The sequence below is a fragment of the Nylanderia fulva genome, unplaced genomic scaffold, assembly GCF_048542155.1.
Source record: "Nylanderia fulva isolate GAGA-0341 unplaced genomic scaffold, ASM4854215v1 Scaffold17, whole genome shotgun sequence".
In the NCBI taxonomy this organism is placed as follows: domain Eukaryota; kingdom Metazoa; phylum Arthropoda; class Insecta; order Hymenoptera; family Formicidae; genus Nylanderia; species Nylanderia fulva.
The window spans coordinates 3,133,880-3,155,665 of record NW_028189945.1 but is presented as its reverse complement, the minus strand read 5'-3'; the positions used below and the strand labels follow the sequence as shown (position 1 = coordinate 3,155,665).

General features: G+C 40.7%; 2 protein-coding genes across 12 annotated transcripts in view; one reads left to right on the top strand and one right to left on the bottom strand.

Moving 5' to 3' along the window:
- S6KL (ribosomal protein S6 kinase like) overlaps positions 1–14,482 on the top strand; it is a 49,888-nt gene extending 35,406 nt beyond the window's left edge. For both annotated transcript variants that reach the window (XM_029311898.2, XM_029311897.2), the window contains 2 exons: positions 13,468–13,692; positions 13,995–14,482. In XM_029311898.2, coding sequence (XP_029167731.1) covers positions 13,468–13,692; positions 13,995–14,123 — 354 coding nt within the window. In that variant the 3' untranslated portion in view covers positions 14,124–14,482. The remainder of the gene's footprint in view (positions 1–13,467; positions 13,693–13,994) is intronic.
- A 438-nt stretch (positions 14,483–14,920) lies between these two features.
- LOC114938199 (phosphatase and actin regulator 2) overlaps positions 14,921–21,786 on the bottom strand; it is a 220,729-nt gene continuing 213,863 nt past the window's right edge. For all 10 annotated transcript variants that reach the window (XM_085481185.1, XM_085481186.1, XM_029312038.2 and 7 more), the window contains one exon: positions 14,921–21,524. In XM_085481185.1, coding sequence (XP_085337311.1) covers positions 21,509–21,524 — 16 coding nt within the window. In that variant the 3' untranslated portion in view covers positions 14,921–21,508. The remainder of the gene's footprint in view (positions 21,525–21,786) is intronic.

The window sequence follows — 21,786 nt, the reverse complement described above, 5'->3', positions numbered from 1 at the left end:
ATCCCATTCGTGAATCGGCGATCCCCCCATATTGCCGTCGTTGTAAAGTGGACCGGCAAAATTTACGACCTTCATCAACATCTCACGAGAATTCGTGTTTGAAGAAATAATATTAACGATAAGCTACTTTAACTCCTGTCGCGCCCCGAAGATAAGTCACACCGGCGCCGTCCTGTCATTTCTCGTCTGACGGGACGCAACAATGTTTCCTCGGCGAATTTTCGAGGAATATATATATTCTCCTCTCTGAATTTTAATTCATTTATTATTTCAACCTCTGGACGTTTTTTCGCAAAAGAAATTAATATTAATACAGGGACGCGTGAGATTGGAACAAGGACGTTGAAACTTTGTTTCTAGAGAAACGCACTTAAAATTCCTATCTTATCATAGAGAGATAGAGAAAGAGAGAGGATATATCGTACTTTATTATCTCCTTATGAAGCAACGCATTTTTCTTCCAGCGCACAATTATGAGAACACAGATCGCTTAATTTATGCACGGCTAATGTCCTCTTGAGAATGAGACGAGCAAACATTACAAAGTTGAGGACTTTAGCGTATCGCGTGACTCGCCGTCGATCGCGATCTCTTCCGATCGAATCCAGGCCATCGATGTCACGTTGCCCTCGCGCAACGTCTATACTTAGATCGCGATCAAAACAACGGAGCCAAGAGAGCGAGTGCTCCGGAAAATGGCGGGGAACACGCACGGCCGCGTATAACATATGCGGGCCGAGCGCGTGCGGGAACGCGTGATCCATGCGAGAGAGAAAGAATCCCGCCGGCGGAGTTCACGGAGGAGGAATCGGCGATCGGCCAAGCCGAGGGGTTTAATGGAGCGTGGCGCGATCTTTAACGGTATAGATATTCGTGTCCTTTCGAAAAATTATCATTCGTCGAAGCGCGACACTCATCGCGAAAATTCAGATTTATTACTTTAAGAGTTTTCAAAGCAGCTCTGCAATATTGTCATTTTTATTTTAGCAGGCTGTTATTTATTTTCTTTCATTAAGAAAAGAACTAATATATAAAGCAGCAAGTGGAATGGATAAATGGACGGATGAACGTGAGCAGGAAAAATTGGAAACCAAACGTCCCTTTCTTGGCGAAGTAAACTATATATATATATATATATATACTGTTTTATATTAGTTCTTTTCCTAATGAAAGAAAATAAATAACCCAATAAGATTAAAATTACAATTAAGCTAAATTAAATTATACTATACGTTGTACAGTTTTTCTTTTATATTAAATCACTAAAAGCTCTGTAATATTAAATATATATACTTAGAACGAGCAAATTAATAGCGAAAATTAACTGAGGAAAATATAAGAATTAAAATCTCAAATTGAGATTTATTCCTAAAATAAAAATCTTGGCAATGTACCAAGCAAATTTCGTGCTTTGCACACAATTTAATTCTAGCAAAACATACATTTTCTTAATTCTAAGTATAAGATGTATTACATTTGTAATACTGTCAGATTGTCCGTACAATTCTAGGATAGCGATTGCTGGATTTAATTGCGCATTTAAACAGAAAGGAAAAGACGTCGCATACGCTGACGTTTCTCACGCGTGGCCACTAATTAAAGGCGTTACCTTTGATATATGTGGGAGACTTTTTCAAGCGAATTAACATTTGCGTGATAAAATACGCGAACGTGCGGCAAGGCGGTTACATCCACGTGATACGTAAGCTGTTTAACGAGTAAATCGTCGAGAGATGTTAGACGTTACAGTGGATGCGTAGCGAGATGAAAGAGAAAGGTTCTCTATCTATCAACTATGGCTAGGCGCAACTTTGCGATACCCATCGATCAGAACTCAAAATGCTATTGAGACACGCATTATTTCTCTCACGAATCTCGCGTTGCGAGATTAAAAACACATTTACCTAATTCGCGGATGATATTTTCATCGCCGATGATGCCCGGGAAATGACATCGGGCGAACGAGGTGAGCTGATTTCAGCGATTACACGAAGAAGGACGCGTTATCAGCGATTCGAAAGCAGTTTACATCGAATGCGCAAAAGTCGCGAAGAATGTCGATCGTCGTATTGGACAAACAGAGAGAGATGGAGGACGCGAAACGAGTTTAGCGCGTCTATCGTGATATGGAATCGATGGCGGTCGTCGAGCTAAATAAACGCAAGACCCAATGGAAAAGAAAAAGGGAGAGACGAGTGTAGAAATAACGAGGCGCACATCAGGATTAACGGATGGTGCCTAGGTAGAAACCTGGCGCCAGTCATTAAATTAGATCGCGCCACATCGCGTTTCCCTTCCTTGTATCTCCTTTCTCTCTCCCCGACTCTCTTCATTTTCCACTCCTTTCTTTCGTTCGGCGACCGTTTTCCTCCTGTCTTGCTATTCACTCGGTGCGCGAAAAAAAAAAAAAATAATAGAAGAACTCCGACTATGAATGATTCAGGTTTCGCCGATGATCAGCCAAAGATCCTGACGTCTGATGATAATTTCCTATTATTATTTAACATAGCGACTCGAGAAATCGCTTCGAAAGCTAATTTATTTCAAAGACCCCATATTCATTTATCATTTTTTTTCTTTCACCCGTAGCGAAGACTATGTAGAAGAGAAATAAATACACCCGTAGGGATTGGAACTTTAATATTATTCAGATGCGATAACTCAGATATATGCGCTCTCCCTGAAAAAGAAGAAAATCCTAATGTTATACACATAGTTGAGCCGTGCGGTCATAAAACACAATTAGTTCGACGCGCGAGTACGTTCTAAAAGTACGAGAGCGGAGAGAACTCGGCGTCGATTCGAAAGCAGCGGCTTAGGAGGATAGTAAAAGAGACGGAACAACTGGGACTGGAGGAGAAGAGTAGAAGAGAGAGAAAAAGAGAGAAAGAAAGAGCAGGTTTAGCTTCTCCTCGACGATCTGCAACCGTATCGACGCAAATCCCCGTATACGGTCTCGCGGTGTGCTCAGAGGAAGGAAGAACAAGAAGGGAGATCGAGAAGAAGAAGAAGAAGAAGAAGAAGAAGAAGAAGAAGATGGTGCAGTCATGTGAGCGGTGCTTCGATGCAGTTGCGAAGGAGAGGCGGAGACAGGCGGGGGAAGAAGAAGGACCGCGCGATAGGAGAAGGTGGATGAACGAGAAGAAAAAGAGTCACCCTCCCGAAGGCGATGCGACGACCGGTCGCCAAGGGAAGACTCCGAGCGCGACCTTCGAGGTTTTGCTTGGCGTTCGCCAGGTTCGCCGACCTGTTCCTGCGGCCCGTCGTCGTCGTTAAACGATTCAATATCTCGGCACGTATACGTTATAATCGAACAATCACGCAACGTCGATCTCCTTTCGGTTTTCAACAGAGATCACGAGAGATTTCAATGGATTTATAGCATTCCCCTTACGATGAAGATTCACATTGTTTTGTCGACTGGGAATCTCTCGCTCGCGCGGTGGTTTGTCGTTCCGCTTTGTTTGCGCTTTGTTTCGCCACGCTTCGCGAAGCCTTGACCTTCACCTTGCTCGGTTGCCCCGATGTTATCCTCTCTACTAGCCTATCCTTTCGTGAGCCCTGCGTCCATATTTCTCGCGCCCGAGAGAGAGAGAGATCCCTTTCGTACTCGATTTCGCTTTCTCGTCTCCTCTCCTCTTTTATTATTCTTTTTCTTCCTCTCTCCGACACCACGACCCTCGTCGCTGGTATAACCATTGTTAACGACTTTTCGGGGCCCGCGGGCTGGTCCCACCGACGAAAGCCAGCCAACGAACTCTTAAGCCCGGTAATAACTTCTGCCGTCCGATGGCCCGTGATATATAGTGGCCGGGGTCCCGCGTTCTTGTCTTCCCTCGAAAAAAATACGATACGCTGCTAGCGTAGGAGAAGACGCCGCGGGATTTTTCTACGTGGATTAAATCCTCGCACCCCTGGAGAATAAAAAAAAAAAAAAAATTAAATAAAAAAAAAAGGAATATCGATAATATTTTTCCATCAGGAAAGAATCGTTTATCGTTCATTTACGTGGGGGGTTAAATATCGTACGATATAGGTTTTCATACCCCGGGTGACATTACGCGGTATTAACGATGATCGTTTTCGCGGAAGATACATTGGCTCGATTGGATAGTCGCTCCCGGAATGTTAGAGTCTCATCTCTCGTCTCGGAATCGCATTCACGACATAATCTACGTGACAATTCCCCGTCTGCTTCCATTAGTCCACATTTCCACGAAGCGCGACGTAGCGCGCGCATATCGCTCCGTAATAATATTTCCTTGAAGTGGCGTACAGGACGCCGACGACGAAGAAGAGCCCAGCAGTAACAAGTACAAGGCTGCGTTTCTTTTGCCGCATCCTATTACCCGCTTCTTTTCCACGGCGAAGTCTCCGCCGATACACGGTCCAGCGCTTTGCGATATAAATAGATCCGATCGCGGTGGATGATGGTGGTCGAAGAGGAACGAAGAAAAGAAGGCGAGGACCATCTCGGCGTAATGATGCCTCGACGGTGCGCCTCGATGAAAACGAAGGAAGAACGAGAGGGAGCGAGATGGGGCATACCTTGAATGCATCCGCAGAAACATGCGTAATGCGCGTGCGGTGCAGATTGCAGGGGACCACTTCGCTTTGCCCGGAGCGTGACTATCGGAGCAGCCACCCTTCTTTGTCCGTGCCATTATTAAGCGGAAGGAAAAGGAACGTCTTGATGGGCGACCATCTTCTCGGGACACCTTCCCGTGTCTCGTTAACGTCTTGTGACTTGCGTGTCGTGTCCAGCGAAGAGAACGCACTCACGATTGTTCAGAGAGTTTGATTCAATCTAAGGGAAACTTGACAATTGTTTCTTAGAAATTTTCTCCTTTTTTCTCACTCCGAGATGTAAGAGATTTTTAACAAACATGCAACATCCACTAAGTCTCTATATATATATATATATATATATATGACTCTCTTCTTATCTTATTATATATATATATATATCTTTTTTTTAAATTACAAAATTAAGAATGACAGTAGCGTTGGAATGAAGGTTCGATTTGAAATAAATATTCTAGATATTTTTTCGTTTGAGGAAACACATTTGATTTAATCGCACGCATGAGCATATATAACAGGGAGAGCTGCCATAAAAAAGGTAATTTCCTCCGAGGAATGTCTCGCTGTCGGCGATGGCGTTTGTACGTACCTACCCTTCCAGTCGGTCCGCACCAGGCAATCATTTATCGCGATATCTTAATGTCGCCGTTAAAAACCACGGTTGCTCGCCGCAATGAGTGCAATCTTATTTCTCGCGTCGAACTCAGACCGCGACAACAGTCGTTACCCTTCTTGGTGCGTGCCATTAAACGTGGCGTAAGGGTGTCTTCTTTTATTGCCGCTGCATGTATATGCGCGTCTTACGTCGCCGGGATCCTCGTTAGAGATCGTTCGATTACGAAAGAAGCTGCGGGGACATAAAACGATAATCAGACTTTGATTACCTCGAAGTAGAGGGACGCTCGTTTCGATATTTCTCGAAATATCTCGGTCGTTCTTCTTTGTCGCCTCCCGATTTATACCATCGTCCCGTAAACTACAATATATTAACAGCGCCGTTAAATCTCTCGCGAATATCCAGCATCCTGGCGTGGGATGAAACCGTCTCGACGAGGGGTTAGCGCACGTTAAGTTTCCAAGATGCGAGGAAGAAAGCAAGGTGAACCAGCTCTCCGCCTCTCTCGTCTTAATCGTTCCGTCAATCTGATGGGAAGAAAAGGAGTCGGATTTTACCGCCATATGTTATCTTCGACGTGGTATAATGTTTTAAGCCTCTCTATGAAGACGATGAACGCGTCTTCTCTTCACGAGCTTCACTCTTCCCTTGCACATTCGCGACTGCATTATTATTATCTATATGTATAGCTTTATAATTGCTTTACTTTTTGTTATTACGAACACACTCGCGTTACACAATTTTTATATTAATCAGATTTTTATATTTTTAATAAGAATATTTTCTTATATGTTATATATTTTGATTTAATATATTTAATAAATATATTTCAACAGGATTGGTAGTTTTAATTTAATTTTTTTGTATTTTTACGAGTCGCATCCTGCATCCCGCGATGCAATCTAATAAATCCGAATAAATCTCGCTCATACTCGCGCTGAATCTTGAAGACGGCATCTTCGCGATGCGTTCTAGCGCGCCCTTGGCTCGACCGCGAAGTAATGCGCAAAAAGCCGCTTCGGAATAGAAGAGAAGCGCCGACAGAAGGAGGAGAGCTCCGAAAGGCGCGATGCACCTCTATGCACCACGGCGCGCAGGACGCAAGAAAACCTTCGCAAGGCAAACCAGCCATCCCGCGCAACCTTAATTGTATATAGATTCATTCCCCTGTTTCTCTTTCTGCCCGCTCCTATATCGCGGGCGAGTTTCGCGGTTTGAAAAATTGCGTACGCGACGAGTCGACGATAGTGCGCGCAACGATATCGTCCAGGATCTCGATGATCACGCAGAAGAAGCTACGACGGGGGGTAAAAAAGCCGCCGAGCCGGATGCATCCCGCTGGCAGAATCGCGCTTGACAGGATCGACGACGACGATAATATCGGATTCGCGAAGGACACGGACGTTAATGACGACGACGTGCGCGATTCGGAGCTGTAAGGGCTTCTAATTGATAATTGAGTACAGGGTAAAATTTCGATATCTCTTTGAATTATATTTATTTGTCCTCCCGCAGCTTCGCGCTGATTAAGAATTCATTAGAGAGACCAAGAAGCGTATCGACACGTCGCACATTTCTGCGATGTTAAAAGATTGAAACGTCGCGATAAAAAATCCTGAACTAATTCGAATTAGCGTTAACGTTACCCAACCATGCGAAACGAGTATTTCACGGTTATTATCACCGGTCGCTTAAAAAAAGGAAGGAACTTTCAGGGGAATCCGAGCGAGGTATCACGGGACGAGCCGTCTTTATCGGAATCCGACGAAACGACGTTATACAATCAAGCGGCCAGTCAGTCGTTCCTCCCAACACACACACACACACACACACACTCGTTCCATCTGAGATCTAATCCCTGTTTCGCATCGAATCGTCTCGGCTCTACTAGGATTCCGCGTCTGCCCGGTTGGCGCCTATGCTCGCCATGAAGGCATCCGAGTTGAACCGGCCGGTCCTCTTTTGCCTGTATCTCGCAGGAGCGATAGACACTTGGCGTGCAACCGGTGCCTCCTCTGCCGAGATCTATTTATAGAATCTCGCGGTATTACCTGCGAGCCAGCGATGTTTGCGATCGCGTGTATGCGTGGCGTGCGTGCGTGCTTGCGTTCGCCGACTCTTCTCTTCCCTCGGTTCTTCCTCGAGCTTTCCAGAGGAATACACGGCTATCCGTATCTGGTGATGTATCGCGGATCCCTTCGACGATCGTTGCTACCTTGTCGCGTGGAATCCAGCTGATTATCGTATACGCTCCTTATTGGTTCCTCTGATGAATTCTTCATCAATTTTCGAGAGGATCACTGCGCGAGGATAAGAAGCTCGACGTCGGGAAGGTAAAGGATCATCCTCTCGAGATGATAATAGTATTTGTTGATAGGAAAGAAAACGTGTTCCCTGTAAAAGATAAAGTCCAGGGTGATCGCATGATGATGGATCGACGCTTTTTTCTGGATTATGCAAATCGCGAACGGTCTCATCCTCCCCTCTTCGTATCCTTTCGATATTTATAGATCCTAAATATCAGCCAGAGCAAATGGGTATTGGCGAACGAACGAACGGATACGGCCGTTCCATTTCTTAGGAATGGCAATCTAGGCGGCGCAGGCTGTAGCCCGCTATCTTCCTTCCACCTGGTGTGCAATTACACGGCTCTTGCTCCTTTAGCTCTTCTTTTGGTACGAAGAAGCGTAATGCCTCTCTCTCTCTCTCTCTCTTTCTCAGCCGCGAGACTATTTATAGATCATAGATTATTATCCGCGTGGTAAATACGCGGCTTCTGATATCACGTACAAGCGAGAGAATTCCGCCGATGTGGTCGACGATAATTATTATACGCCTAGACTGGCTGATTATTATTGCGCTCGAATCTCCATTTGGCTCTTTCCTTTTTCGACATCTTCGCCGGCTACGTAAACGTCAACCGGCCTCTTTCCCAGCTGTGAGATGATGAGATAGAAATGTATATATAGAAAGAAAGAGAAGGAGAAAATTGATAGATAGAAGTATGACGGATCATCTGTGTATCAGCCGTTACTCGGATAATATGTTGGACATATGATTTATCACGGAAAAATACCTGGAGCTAAATTTAATCTATATGGAACATTTATATAGATACGTTCATAGAGCGGTTCATCTGTAGACAGATTGTAAGCCAGGTCACTTTGTAAACTAGTTTAAAATTTAAATCAAATCTGCACATATTTATATTTACCCAGTGTATAATATATATATATATAAATTTTCCCCCAAAAATTATGAAAAAAAACGAGAAAAGTGCGGCCTATTTAAATTCCCCGAAAGAGAGAAGATGGTCAAAACGAGTCAATGGCACCGTCCGATTATGTCGAAGGACGTGTTTATTCCTCCTTATCGCGAGCATCGTTACGAAGGGGGTTTTATCGCGGCTGCCGCGATGCGGTTTTATAAATAGCCATCATCGGGAGCTTGCACGCGGGTTTTGCATGAGGCGCCTAATACGCCCCGGCGATTACTCCTGGCGCCAGCGCGCAGTGGGCCTCCTCCGGAGAGTCTTCTCTTTCCCTCGGCGGCCTTTCCGTCTAATGGCAGACGGTTAATGGGAAGTTAATGTCTGCCGTGTGCTAACTACGAGAGAGACCGGTCTTTCTTCCTCTTTCCCCATACGCGAGAGAGGTCTCCTCTTTTCCTTATTCCATCCCGCATATATAGCTGCTATATTCCGCTTTTTCTTCCCTGCCGTTCCTCTTGTACGCTTCTTCTTCTTCTTTTCTTCTTCTTCTTCTTCTTCTTCTTCTTCTTCTTCTTCTTCACATCGTCGTCTTCCTTTAGTTTCTCTTCCGATTTCGCGTGCACCGTGCGATTCTTTTCTTTCGCCGTACATCGGCGTCGATGAGTATAACGTGTAATTGAACCAAGGTTCTAATTGCGTGTACTGTTAGAAGAAAATGAGTTGAGCCTAAAGACTTGATGGGACGAGTATAAAATTTATTTATAGTCGCGTGCAAAGTGTTTGGACAAATCTTTTCTAATGTATGCATCGCTCTTGAGAACTGTTGCCTGAATCTTAAATCGATCATATGCTTGTATATTTGTTTTATACTTGCAGTTTTTTATCGCAAAATTATTATTTTCTCTCGTTACCTACGAAATTCTCTCTGCGCGCATTTTAGAAGATTTATTCCTTGTTTTGTTCAATTTCGAGCTAAGAGGCTTTACGTAATCTCTCTCTCTCTCTCTCTCTCTCTCTCTCTCCGATGTAACATCGTGCATATATTACAGCGCGAGAGTTAAGGTTGTAAAATATTTGGAGAGTCCACACAAAGCCTCGCCGATGTTCTCGCGTCTTTCTCTCTCTCTTTCTCTCTCTCCTAAGTCGATACCGGTGAAGAGGATTCATAATATAATCGCCGGCTGCTATTTGCAGATTTTACCTTTTCGCACAGGTTCGCCGCCGTGACAGAACACCGTCATCGTCGTACCGGGAATAGAACCGGCCTTCTGGTCGATGCACCTTGACAAGAAACAAGTCTGCGCACCACCGTAATACGTCTCTCTTCTAGGATACGCTCAACATTGTGTCTCTCGAGGACTTGATCGATGCAATCTCCCGATCCGATTAGATGTTCCCCCTTTGTTCATTGGGAACGAACTCCGGGGCAATTGTGTCGTCGTTCGTCTTCTCTCCGCAGAGATTCCTGGATGTGACATCGAAGACCCTTTGTTCCATCTATCTCTGTGACAACGATGCTCTTTACTCTATCGCGTTATCGAGCATCGATCTCGCAAATTCTTTGCTTCATCGCGATCCTCTCGTAAATCTCCCAATTACGATCTTATTATAGATTGTTGAGTGACTCTTATATAGCATTCATTTTAATGATATTAATTTCAGAAATGAACATGACTTCATTTTGCGAAGAATGTAATTTAGAAAAAGGTGAATTCAAAATAAGCATGGCATATAAGGTTATACGGACATTAATTATCTTGTTAATCATTTTTTTTTAAACCTGATTATCGTGGAAAATCACCACTTTTATATACATATATATAAAATATTAATATTGTACTTAATATTCATAATAAATCGTAAACGTAGAAAAGATATGACTTGTCTTCTCTGATTCTCGCAGACAAGTCTTTAATTATTCTCGCTCGTGTGTACGGGGATTAACGCATAATTACAAATACGATGGTATAAGTATAAACCTATCTTGGGGCTTCCTCTTCGTTTCGTGACATCCGCTCGACGCACATCTTCGATGCGTGCTGCGTGAACGCTAATGTTGCGTTCGCAACAGATGGAGGAAGACACTTAATTTATCGGTTATTGCCCGTTTTAATTAAAATTTAATTACCGTCTCGACCGCATTTCGCGGCGCGAATACTTGGAATTAATTTCAAAATTTTGACTGGATACATTAAACCATTAATCGATTGTGATTAACGAGTTAAATAAATCTTATAAATACTAAGCAGAAGAAATTATATCCGAAAAATAAATAGAAAAATAGTACGAAAGAGTATGTGAGATGAAAGATATTCTTTTCAATCTTTAGAATACTAATGTTTCTTTGCACAAGATGACCCGAAAAGATATACATATAAGTATATTTTTTTTTTCTTATGGGTAACATGTGCGATAAAATTTTTCCCACGCCAAGAAAGAAACATTTGCTGTAAAACGAAGAGAATCTTTTTGATCTCTGTAAATTTGCATCTTATTTTCTCAACCCCTTGGTACTTTAATTACCGCAAAAGTTCTCACGAGAAACCGCGTGTATATGCTTTTTTGCTCGATGTTTTCGCGATAAAATTGTAGAGCGTTCCTAGGTATTTTTACATCTTACAGACCGCAAAGTATGTCGAAAAGAGAGAGAGAAGGAATTTGTATCTCAAATCAGCGATTTGAATACTCGAGGTATACGGAGAAGCAGAATGTATGTCCTCTAAATTTTTCATTAATATACTATTTTTAGATAAAGTGTATATATACACGGAAAGTACGATCGTTTAGAGTTTAGAAGGTAAAAGCGAAAAGTATATTGTGCTAATGAAGGTATTTGCAGCAGGATCGAGTCGGGCAGAAGCTTGAATTTGCTCAACAATTAGCCACTCGCGAGCGGCTACATTTAGCATAAAACATATATATAAAAATATATTTACATATCGCATATACGTGTATATGTATATCGTTCTTCGTTTTCGAGAGAAGAGATGAAATGAGTTTGACAAATTTTTCAAGTATCAGCCTTGCTCTTGCATTTATTATCGATAATTCGAAATAAAATTATTTCGACTGTCAAAAGTAGGAAAAAATACAAATGCCTATTCTTTATTCTAGAAATTAATATAATGGCCTGACTTTTATTTCCATTACGTTCGTCGAGAAAATAAATTATCACCCTGTTTTGCACGTGTCCGCGATTTATTTCATAATTTGTACGTAGAAGTCTGTCGTCACAGCAGCACCTGGCAGGAAGTACAATTTTACGAAATTACGTCTCGGTGTAAACGTAAACCGGCGCGCAGACGTTGTAACTCAATCCATACATCTTAATCCTGAAGGACGTGTACCACGAACCGCTCGTTAACGCTCATTCGCACGTGTCTGCATATTGAGAAGCCACGAATGTATCTCGAAACGAATAATCATCATACAAAGGTCTACAGGAGCTTCGGATATGAACTGGCGAATAAGTGAATCAAGAAAAAAAAATAGAATAATTAAGACTGTCTTAATTTCTCGTCTTAATTCACGTTTTGGTTCGTTGCTCCCGTCGTACTCTTTCACCTCCTCGTGTCCGCAGCATCCATCCATTTCGCGGACGTTGAAGGTTGTCGGCGCCGACGAGGCGGACGATTCGACCGATCTATGCAGAAGAGACGGCGGCGTTAAAAGCCGCACGTTACCGTGTACGATCTCGTAATGATCATTCCGTACCGTTATTCTCTCGGTCAAGGTTCCCTCGCCGAGATCGAATTGAAATATCCCGTTCGCCGCGCGTGGTCCAACGACCTGACGGAGCCACCTCAGGTGTGTGTGTGGATCCATCTCTCTCTCTCTCTCTCTCTTTCTCTCTCGGCTCCGTTTGTAAACAACGATGTGAAAACCACGCGGTGTAATAGCGAGGCTAATTAGCGATTAGTGTGCGCATATTTTGCCGGAGGACCAAACCGGAGACGAATCTATATGGAAATTAATCAAATTCGCTCGCGGTCATCTTTCTCGCAGAAGAATAATTAACAGGCATTTATTAATCATTTTCGGAGCTATGCGTTGATTAGGAGAGACCCGTTCTCTCTTCGGTATCTCATCTTGGAATGTCCACGTCGCTGATAAAAAAAATTCCGAAAAATTCATCCTTTGCATATACAAATGAGTCCACATATTCAATAATCCAAGCCACTATTTTATTAACCCGGCGACCAGATTCTAAATAAGGAAGCATATCGAGGATTGCGTGTACATAAACCGAGATGCGCACTTCGCGAATCAACCGTGAAGAGAGGACACACACGAGGTGCGAGGTATAAAACAACTTCTCGACAAAGAAAATGTTCTCCAACGTGAGTCCCGTTTCGCACGTTTTGACGTGTCTTGTCAAAGTCGCGACGTCTCGGCGCACGTGAGGCGCGAAGCCGCGCGAAGAAATCCGCGCGAGGTCGTGCGAGGTCGTACCACACGGTGGAGGGACATGCGAACGAGCGGATAGGATAGGTTGAGGGTCGCGAGTGGCCGTTGACCCTGCCTGTACGTGTACCTGTGTGGTATGCCGGCCGTACACGAAGCAGCGCGACTAGACAGGCCGGAATCCACACATCGGTAATAGCTTCTCCTAGTCTCTCGCTTCTCGTAAAAGGAGATATTTATGGATCCCCCGCCTCCTTTGCGGCTCTGTGGCGAAAAAAAAAGAAGTCCTTCCGCAAACCTCGTGGTTTCTTCCGAGTGCGGGTGCGTGGCCCCTCATTAAATGACTAAATCTCGGCTCCATAGGCGATAACGTCGTTTTATCGTTGATGTCAATTTTTCTCTTCGACGAGCAAAATTGGTATCGTGGTAATTTAATTATTTTAATATATCTCGAATAGGGAGGGATTAAGCAGTCGTGAATTCTAACTTGCAATTAAAACAGTTGATGCAATGTTATAAGATAATGACGTAAATAAATAAAATATCACAAAATGCTAAAATAATAATTAATAATGATAGAATTATCGTGTTTTTGAGAGAAATCAGTTATCGATTGGAAAACTAATTGCAATGTTGCATAATTTTGTTACAGTATCCGTCCACTTTATCGTCCGACTTTTTATCTGATCAAGACGATCTGAATTGCGTGAATGTACCGGGCACCTTACCACCGAATGCGGATATTTCACCAGCAGCGAGAGATCTTCTGAAACGGCTCCTACAACCGGACCCTCGTCTCAGACTCCGAAATCTCCTGAGTCTTCAGCGGATCGCTTTTTACATGGGCTACGACGTTCAAAGTTACATGCTAAAAAAGGTGAGTGATTATAAGGTAACTATAATGATACGAATAATAATCTTGCTTTTTTTAATATGATATTAAGGCAGATGTGATATTTGAATTCTTTTGCTTTTCAAAATATAAAAAAAGTTGAACTGCCTTATAATATGCACTGCTTAAATTATTCAATGATCAAAAATTACTGCTCTAAAAAAATGTAAAAATGGTATATTTTATTTCGATAAAGGATTAAATCAAGAACGAGTTCTTCTCGATTTAAAAAAAAAGTTTGGGGACCGATAATTAAAATGATTTGCCATCTCTTATTTCACGTGTAGGAATCGCCATTCCGGATTCTAAGGGCGAGTAATCGATGGAAAACACAGAAACAAAAGGTGGATTCCTTTGATCACGAATTTGCGAATTTTGAGTCATTTCCAGACGCTACGCAAACGAGTCATCAATGATCTCATTATATAGTATAATGTGTATATACCATTCTCTCTAATTACTAATTATATATGTATACGTATGTCTTTTTAAAAATACTTTTATTGCATATTATGTTTCAAGGCGCACGCTTGAAATGTATAATGCATAGCAAATTATTTTTGATAAAATTTGCATTAGAATAGTTTTTTTTATATAAATATTGATTGCATATTTGGAGCGATGGATTCGTAAGTTAATTATATAATTTATTCAACGAATCTCAAATAGATTTTCGAAAAAAGAACGACCTAAAGAATGCAATTAATTTTAATACATTACTCAGGTATAACAATATGTGATAAAATTCAATATATTAAATAGAAACGTATCTTGATTTTTCTATTTCAGCTTTTCACTCTTTTCCATCCGTATATTCCCGAATGAAAAAGAGATCCCTCCCCAGACCATCAAGTCTAAATTTGGCATATAAGATATCATTAAGAAATCTTTAAGAAACTTTAAAAGAAATCTTATATGATACAAAAAAAAACATCTTAAAGATATCTTATACGTCAATTTTGGACTTGGTGTTGTTTGGGTCCTTATTCACCAACTATTTCCAATAGGAATATTGACAATTAAATCTATTGATCAAACAGTTACTCTGATTTATACTTCTGATATATGATTTACTATCTGATATATGATTTACTATTTTTCTCCGTACATATATAAATTTAATGCAGCTCGTTTTGAAAGGATTAGATGGTAAGTACCTGAAAGAAAAGGAAGCATCAAGTAAGTAAACTCTTCGCCGACTCCACAGGTATGATTTCAGTTTACAAAAGTTTTAATTTTTTTAAGAATAGTTAACAGTATTTTTTGTTTGTTACATTATCTCGTCGATAATACAATAAATTGCGATAATCGTAGTGCGTACAAACTAACAACGAAACAAAAATGGATTAGAACGCAGCATTTTTTCGAAATGAATGCGAGAACAACGTGCTTTTTCTCTCTTTTTTCCTTTCTTTCTCTCTTTTTTTTTTTTAATACGTATCTGCGCATATAAATTTCTTCGTTTCTTTCTCCATTTTTCCGTCCGATTTTCGGTGCGCCTCGATTTCTTCATTGGATCAAGGGGCAGCTGCTCTCTCGAGAGTGCAATTAATTCAAGTTTTTATATATATATATATATAATCATATATACATTATTATTCTTACATATAGAGGATTTTTCGGTTTCGATATATAATACAATTTTCCCAAAATTACGTCCCGTGCAACGCGCGTCAGCGATCGATCACTGGCCGAGTGTACCGAATCGAAAAACGACGTCTTTAAGGGATGAAACGTCGACGGACAAACTGACAAGTATACATATATATAATATATATATATATATATATATATATATATTATGAATATATTATATATATATATATTATATATTATAGAAAGAGAAAACCGCGCTTTATGCAGGCGCGAAAAAATTAACATCTTAAGAAAAATGCATGCATAAATCGTGCAGCGACAAATAATATACGAGACGCGAATAATTACGTCGCTATATAAGCACGAGATAATTATTCAGGCGCTTCCGTATTATCCTGAAAGAGAGAATACTTGTTCTAACTAACGCCTCGATGATCTATCCTTAATGATGATCTTTCGCGCCCGAAACACGAAACGCGCGAATGACCTCCTAGAGATAGGGGGAGATTATTTCATCCCCTGAGCAAAGGCGGGAGACAATTTGTCCGTCGTTTTTTCTCCCAGGAAACGCCATTCTCGATGATCGTGTACTATCGACGGAACAGAAGGTAAGATTTACAGGACCACACGGAACGGCAAAATGATCGTCAAAAGTCGTACGAATGATCGCCGAAGCGATCCCTTCACGCACATCGCTGCTTATCAAAAAATGGTGGGAAAGGGATAGAGGGTATTTTCGCTCGTGAAACAGAGCGAAAATTCGAATTACATCTAATTATAACTGCTTCCACCCCCCGTCATCTGGCGTGGAGTCATTTTGGTAAAAATCTCTAGGCTGCTTGCCCTTGCGCCGGATACTCGGGGCCGGATTCATCTGTCATCCGGACCATTTTACCCTTTATTTAAGCAAATCGGAGAGTCCGGCGGAGTATCCAGCGTGAAAGCGCCCTAAAGCCTATTCTGGTGATCGCGAACCTCTCGGGGTTCCTCAGCATCGCGGAAAATCCCGCTGGAGAACTGTCAGTTCGCGTTCCCCACTGTTCTCAATACAACATACACATACACGCATTTTCTCTTTTTCTTTCTCTCTCACGCGCTTTTTTCTCTTCTTACATTCATCCTTAAATTGCTATTACTCCTTATTGTTGTTATTTATTATTACAATGCTTTTCGCTATCGTTAAGATAATATAATACAAGTAGAATTGTCCGTTTGTGTGTATGTGTGTGTGTGTGTGTTTGTATGTATTCAGTGATTACGACAAACTCACTTCCGTTACTTGTCTTTTTTTACAACCTGACAATTATTACGGATATCGCGCAGGATTTCCGCTATTCTGCAAATCGCGAAACAACTTCGTACAGCCTCGTTTCTCGGAAATATTACGCGAGAGACTTATATATATATTTTTTTTTCTTATACAGATAAATATAGATAAAACATTATTTTTTTTAATTAGCAGAGTGAAACTGTGTTCGTCGAAATTTGTCAGACTCGTTTGAAGGGAATTATTCAGCCGATTTTTGATGATCTCTTCTCTTTATTTCTGTGTGAAAAAATTCGCTTACAGAATAAACGTCACGATGAATAATTTGCACGATGTACAAAAGGGAAACGACTCGGACGCGCGTCGTCGAGTAAGGATGCGAACGAGAGAGAGTAGGTACGTTAAGCTCGGATAATATCATTACATTCACAGATGATAGACGACGATACATGAAGTAACTACGGGGATCGATGATTCGTGACGCGCGTCAGTGCGATTCCGCACAATCAATCGTATATATATATAATTGTTCTCGTCAACGCGATTTGCAACGGAGAATTTGAATTTCGTAATTTCATCCCCTTTGAACCCTCGTGATACGCGCGGCCGTTCAGAGAATGTCCAACAATTGTTTTTCAGTTTTTGTACACAAAATACCAACTATCTATCTGTGCTGGAAAATGCACATACTGCTTGTACGCGTCATTTATTTATATGTATAATATTTATATATGTATATGGTGTATTGTTTTGCATTTTTTAGAGCGCGTAGTTATCTAAAAATTAGTATTTTATATAAGTATTCACCGTTTATATTTATATATATATATATATATATATATATATATATATATATATATATATAATATATATATACATACACATTGCGTAATATCGCGTAGCGTGTAGCAGAGTGTGTGGGCTCTTTTCTATATATTTATAATATATTATTAATATGTACATAAAATCATCATCATTCACATTATTAGACGTATGTTTCGCGTGCTTTTTTTACTTTTTCTTGCCTTGTGGGTTTTACGCTTCAGAGAGTGGACGCTTCGAACAGATGTGAAGATATATATCAGATTTACGCTCGAGAACGTCTCTCTAGATCAAAAATGTGTAGACCCTCTATTTGGAAACAGTCAATCATTTATTCGCGCACATGATCTATTGATAATATGTTAAATATTGTCTAAATTTTTTAATTTTTTTTCACCGTCGAAACCTGCATTCAAAGATCAACGATCGATACGAAATTTCTGATATTCGCTAAGTGGTGAAAAATTTTATTATGCGTATAGGGCGTAACATGCTATCGCCCTTTAAAAAATTTGAAAACTATTGTTCCTGATTCATAATTTAACGGAAAAGCCATTAAAACGCCGCAAAGTTAAATATTTTCAGAGTTTAAAATTAAATTTCCTAATAAATAAAATTCAATTGCAATTAAACGTAAAAATAAAAATTTTGTTACCTATTCACGCTCACAAAAATTTAATAAGAGCGCTTAATCTCTCCGCCGTGTGATAAATACCTTTATCATTATTTTTTTAATAATGTATTTTGACATTGAAACAACTGGCATTTTTCTAATTTAATCTACTATATATAGATATATATGACTCAAGTGGCGTCGGCTATATTTAAAATGTATATGCAGATAGTATATATGACACACGTGAGCATGCACAAAAATACGTTCTCGAACGTAGCACAGGGAGAAAAAAGGACTGTTGGCAGAGACGTTTCACTCAAATTTCGACCACTCTCTTCCTAAAATATTTGTTCATAATCTTTCCTCGCGCATCACTCATACACACACACATATCTATGTTACTCGCGCACGGGTATACATTTACACCGGCTCAGACAATCCGGAAATGGATATATTTATTCGACTACATGGTAGCCACAGCGCTCGACCAATGGAACGAGAGAGACACTTTAATCTCCCTGCTCATTATTTTATGACGTTCCTTATGACGTGCTTCTTCGTGGTATTTCCCGAAGGTAGAGGTGTCTTGTCCTTTTTACCTTCGACGACCTCGAAGTTGACGAATTAATATCGAACAGCTGAGTTCACCGACGGGTTAAGAGAAAGATCGACACATTACACACCGATCCTCTCACCCCATTGGACGATCGTTAAAAACTAGGATCTCTAAACGGGAGAGGAAAGTAGAATCTCGATCACGACTTGTTCTTTTTTACTCACCACAGCTATGGATTTGCGCATCGCGCAATTTCGTAGCTCGCAATATGTTCTCTTGTTTCGTTCACCATTCTCCAAAATAAGGAGGGATGATCGATGACGAATCTCTCTACTCGCGTCAATAGTGACGCGAGCAAGAGGGTTGGTTTTACAGAAACCTGGGGAAGGGTAAGCGGAGGGAGGAGATGCAAGAAGCTTCCAGAGATAAGCGTGCAAGACACATCGCACATCGAGAGGCACGTGTCTTCTCTCGTCACTCTTTTTCTCATCTTTTTTTTTTATCTTTATCGTTTGACTTCGTTCTTTCGATCAGCTGCGAATCTAAATACGAATTTGCGCGTAACATTTTAGCGATTTGTATAACGCGAATATTTTCGTTCTACCCTCCGATGAGAACAACGGGCCGAACGATTTTAGACACTACGAGCCGGTCATATCACCGACATCAATTAACGCTAATTTTCTGCCTAATTCAATTTTTCTTCGTCTGCATTATAGACAGAACTATATAGGACTACGATTCACCCAGCAAACTGCTTTTACAAAGAGCGGAATAATTAGTGTTGATGTTCCGGTTTCTGCGAGTATAAATTAATAATAAACTTTTATGAGAGACATTCGATTTTGATATATTTTTCCTTTATTACTATCAATAAATTATTTTTTTTTTTTTTCGAAATGCTTAGCAAACATACATCGTATTTATCGAAGATATGTTTAACGATTTTTTCTTCTTGCCAAACCGTTATAAAATTAATTACTACATTTGTACTCGACGAATACGGAACAACAACTAGCACGCGTACTTTTGCTCTTAAGAAATTTATTAACATTGCTGCGATTAAAACGCGCGCGCACGCGCGATTGAAATTAACGAGGACAATAGAGCGTGTCCCTATAGCGAGATTATCGAGAGACGTAACAATGATGATAATAATAATAATCACTAATATACACGCTATGTACTTCTGTACAAAGTTACATTGCACAATGCATCTCTGATTTCCCGCAAACGGAGTATATCTAATATTTTTTTCTTTAGATAATCGTAAGCGCTTGCTCCTCAAGGCAGCTCCACGAGAGAGTGATACCTGGCAGTAAAGGAAAACAGTTATTGTGTCGATCGAGCAGTCGACCGATTGTCGTAGACACCGAATGGCTGTTTTCATTCCTCGCGCGACGCGTACGAAGAGCTCAATAAACTATGCACGCAATTGTGTTAATGTGTCATAAGCAATGAATACTCTGCCCGCGGATTATCGCGCCAAAATCGTAAGAACATGGAATTATCGTAAATCACATTTTCGGACGTCAGCCGAATAGACTCTTAATCGTTAAAAACGAGGGTTATATCGAAAAATTATTTTGCGGAAACACTTTTTTCCTTTGCCTTTTATATATTCGTCAACGTATAAAAATATTAATACTAAAACATTTTTTTGTCAACTAAACTCAACTCACGACGATGTTAGTTACGAGATATCGCTTGTAATGTGATGTATCTCTTCTTCTTGAATGTTTTTTTTTTTTTTAAATAGGATTCGAGTATTTTTTTTCGAGTGATATCAACAAGACGTATCACATATCTACGCGTTACGATGGCTCGAAACTTGAAACGATTTACATTTACAATGATGCCAGGTGACACTGATGAGCTAGCTTGATTGCAAAATGGTGTTTTACACATTTTAAGGGTATGTTCACACGCGTGCGCTCGCAGTGTCCATGGAATTATGCCAAAGTTTCTCGCGCTTAATCTTATATGCGCGACTAATCTACACATTTTCACGCATCGATATATGCATGTGACACGCGTTCCGATTGCGTATCACTTTTTTATCGCTAAAACATATTCGTGATAGACGTAATCTCGCATTTTCACGTCCCTCTCACATAATTTTTTAAATTTATACATAACAAAGAGAAAAAATAATTTATAAAATTCATAACATAAAACGTCAATTATGAATGAGACACGATATACCATCAGAAATTGACTTCTGATTTTATTCAGCGAGACGCGAACACACACTGAGAAACGTTTCTATAAAAAAGTTTTACTTACTCTGTACAGCATTTTGATTTTTCACAGCGGCAAGCTTTCGAGAGTAAATCTGAAGTTAAATATTAGTTTTTTAAGCTTCAATGAATGCGGAAGAAGATACGCGCAGTATATACCTATTTCAGAATTCACCGCGCAGTTTTCAAGAATATTTCGAGCATATTGAGAATATATAAGAGATTCGTCTCTCGATGCATGCACTGCAACGACATTGTCGTTCGAGTCGGCGCCGAAGAGAGACTCAAAAAGATTAGGTTTTGGAAAGAACGAAGAGCTAGTTTGCGCGGCTAAGCACGAGTGTGAACGACCCTTAAGAAAAGAAATCGGCGAGCGGCCCGCCACCCATCCTCTTCGACGGAGACGGCGGGTCACCCTATCACAATCTTCGTCGACGTCGTGGTGGCGCTCGCCGCTGACGTGTGTAAATGACGATGACGGAGGAAGTGCCGGTGAATGATGTTACGGCGACAACGACGAACGGCGACACGACGCAGCAACGTCAAAGAAATCACCGTCACCGATCGGAGTATCGCGCACTTCGCCGTTAAATTCGGAAAGAGCCACGATACCCTTCTTTTTATCCAGCCTCAACACGAGGCCACCACACTGCACCTTCACGTATACCCGCACCACACTGTAGCACCTCAACACATTGCAATTGTCATGGCCTATGGAACCTGCGAAAAAAAAACAGAAAAGTACATGTTAAAAGGTATATAATTATTCGAATTATGCATATCATATTCATATTAGTCGAATGATACGAAGTGTCAATAACTTTTCAATTACATGCGATCGATAATTACTGAAGTATTGGTAAACTAAGCTTTTTTCTTGTGATTTAATCTTCAAGTTCAGAAAACTTGTACGTTAAATTATCAAGTTTTATCGAGTCTACAATGTTCAGTAATATAACGCAATTTCTTCAACCCAATTTTC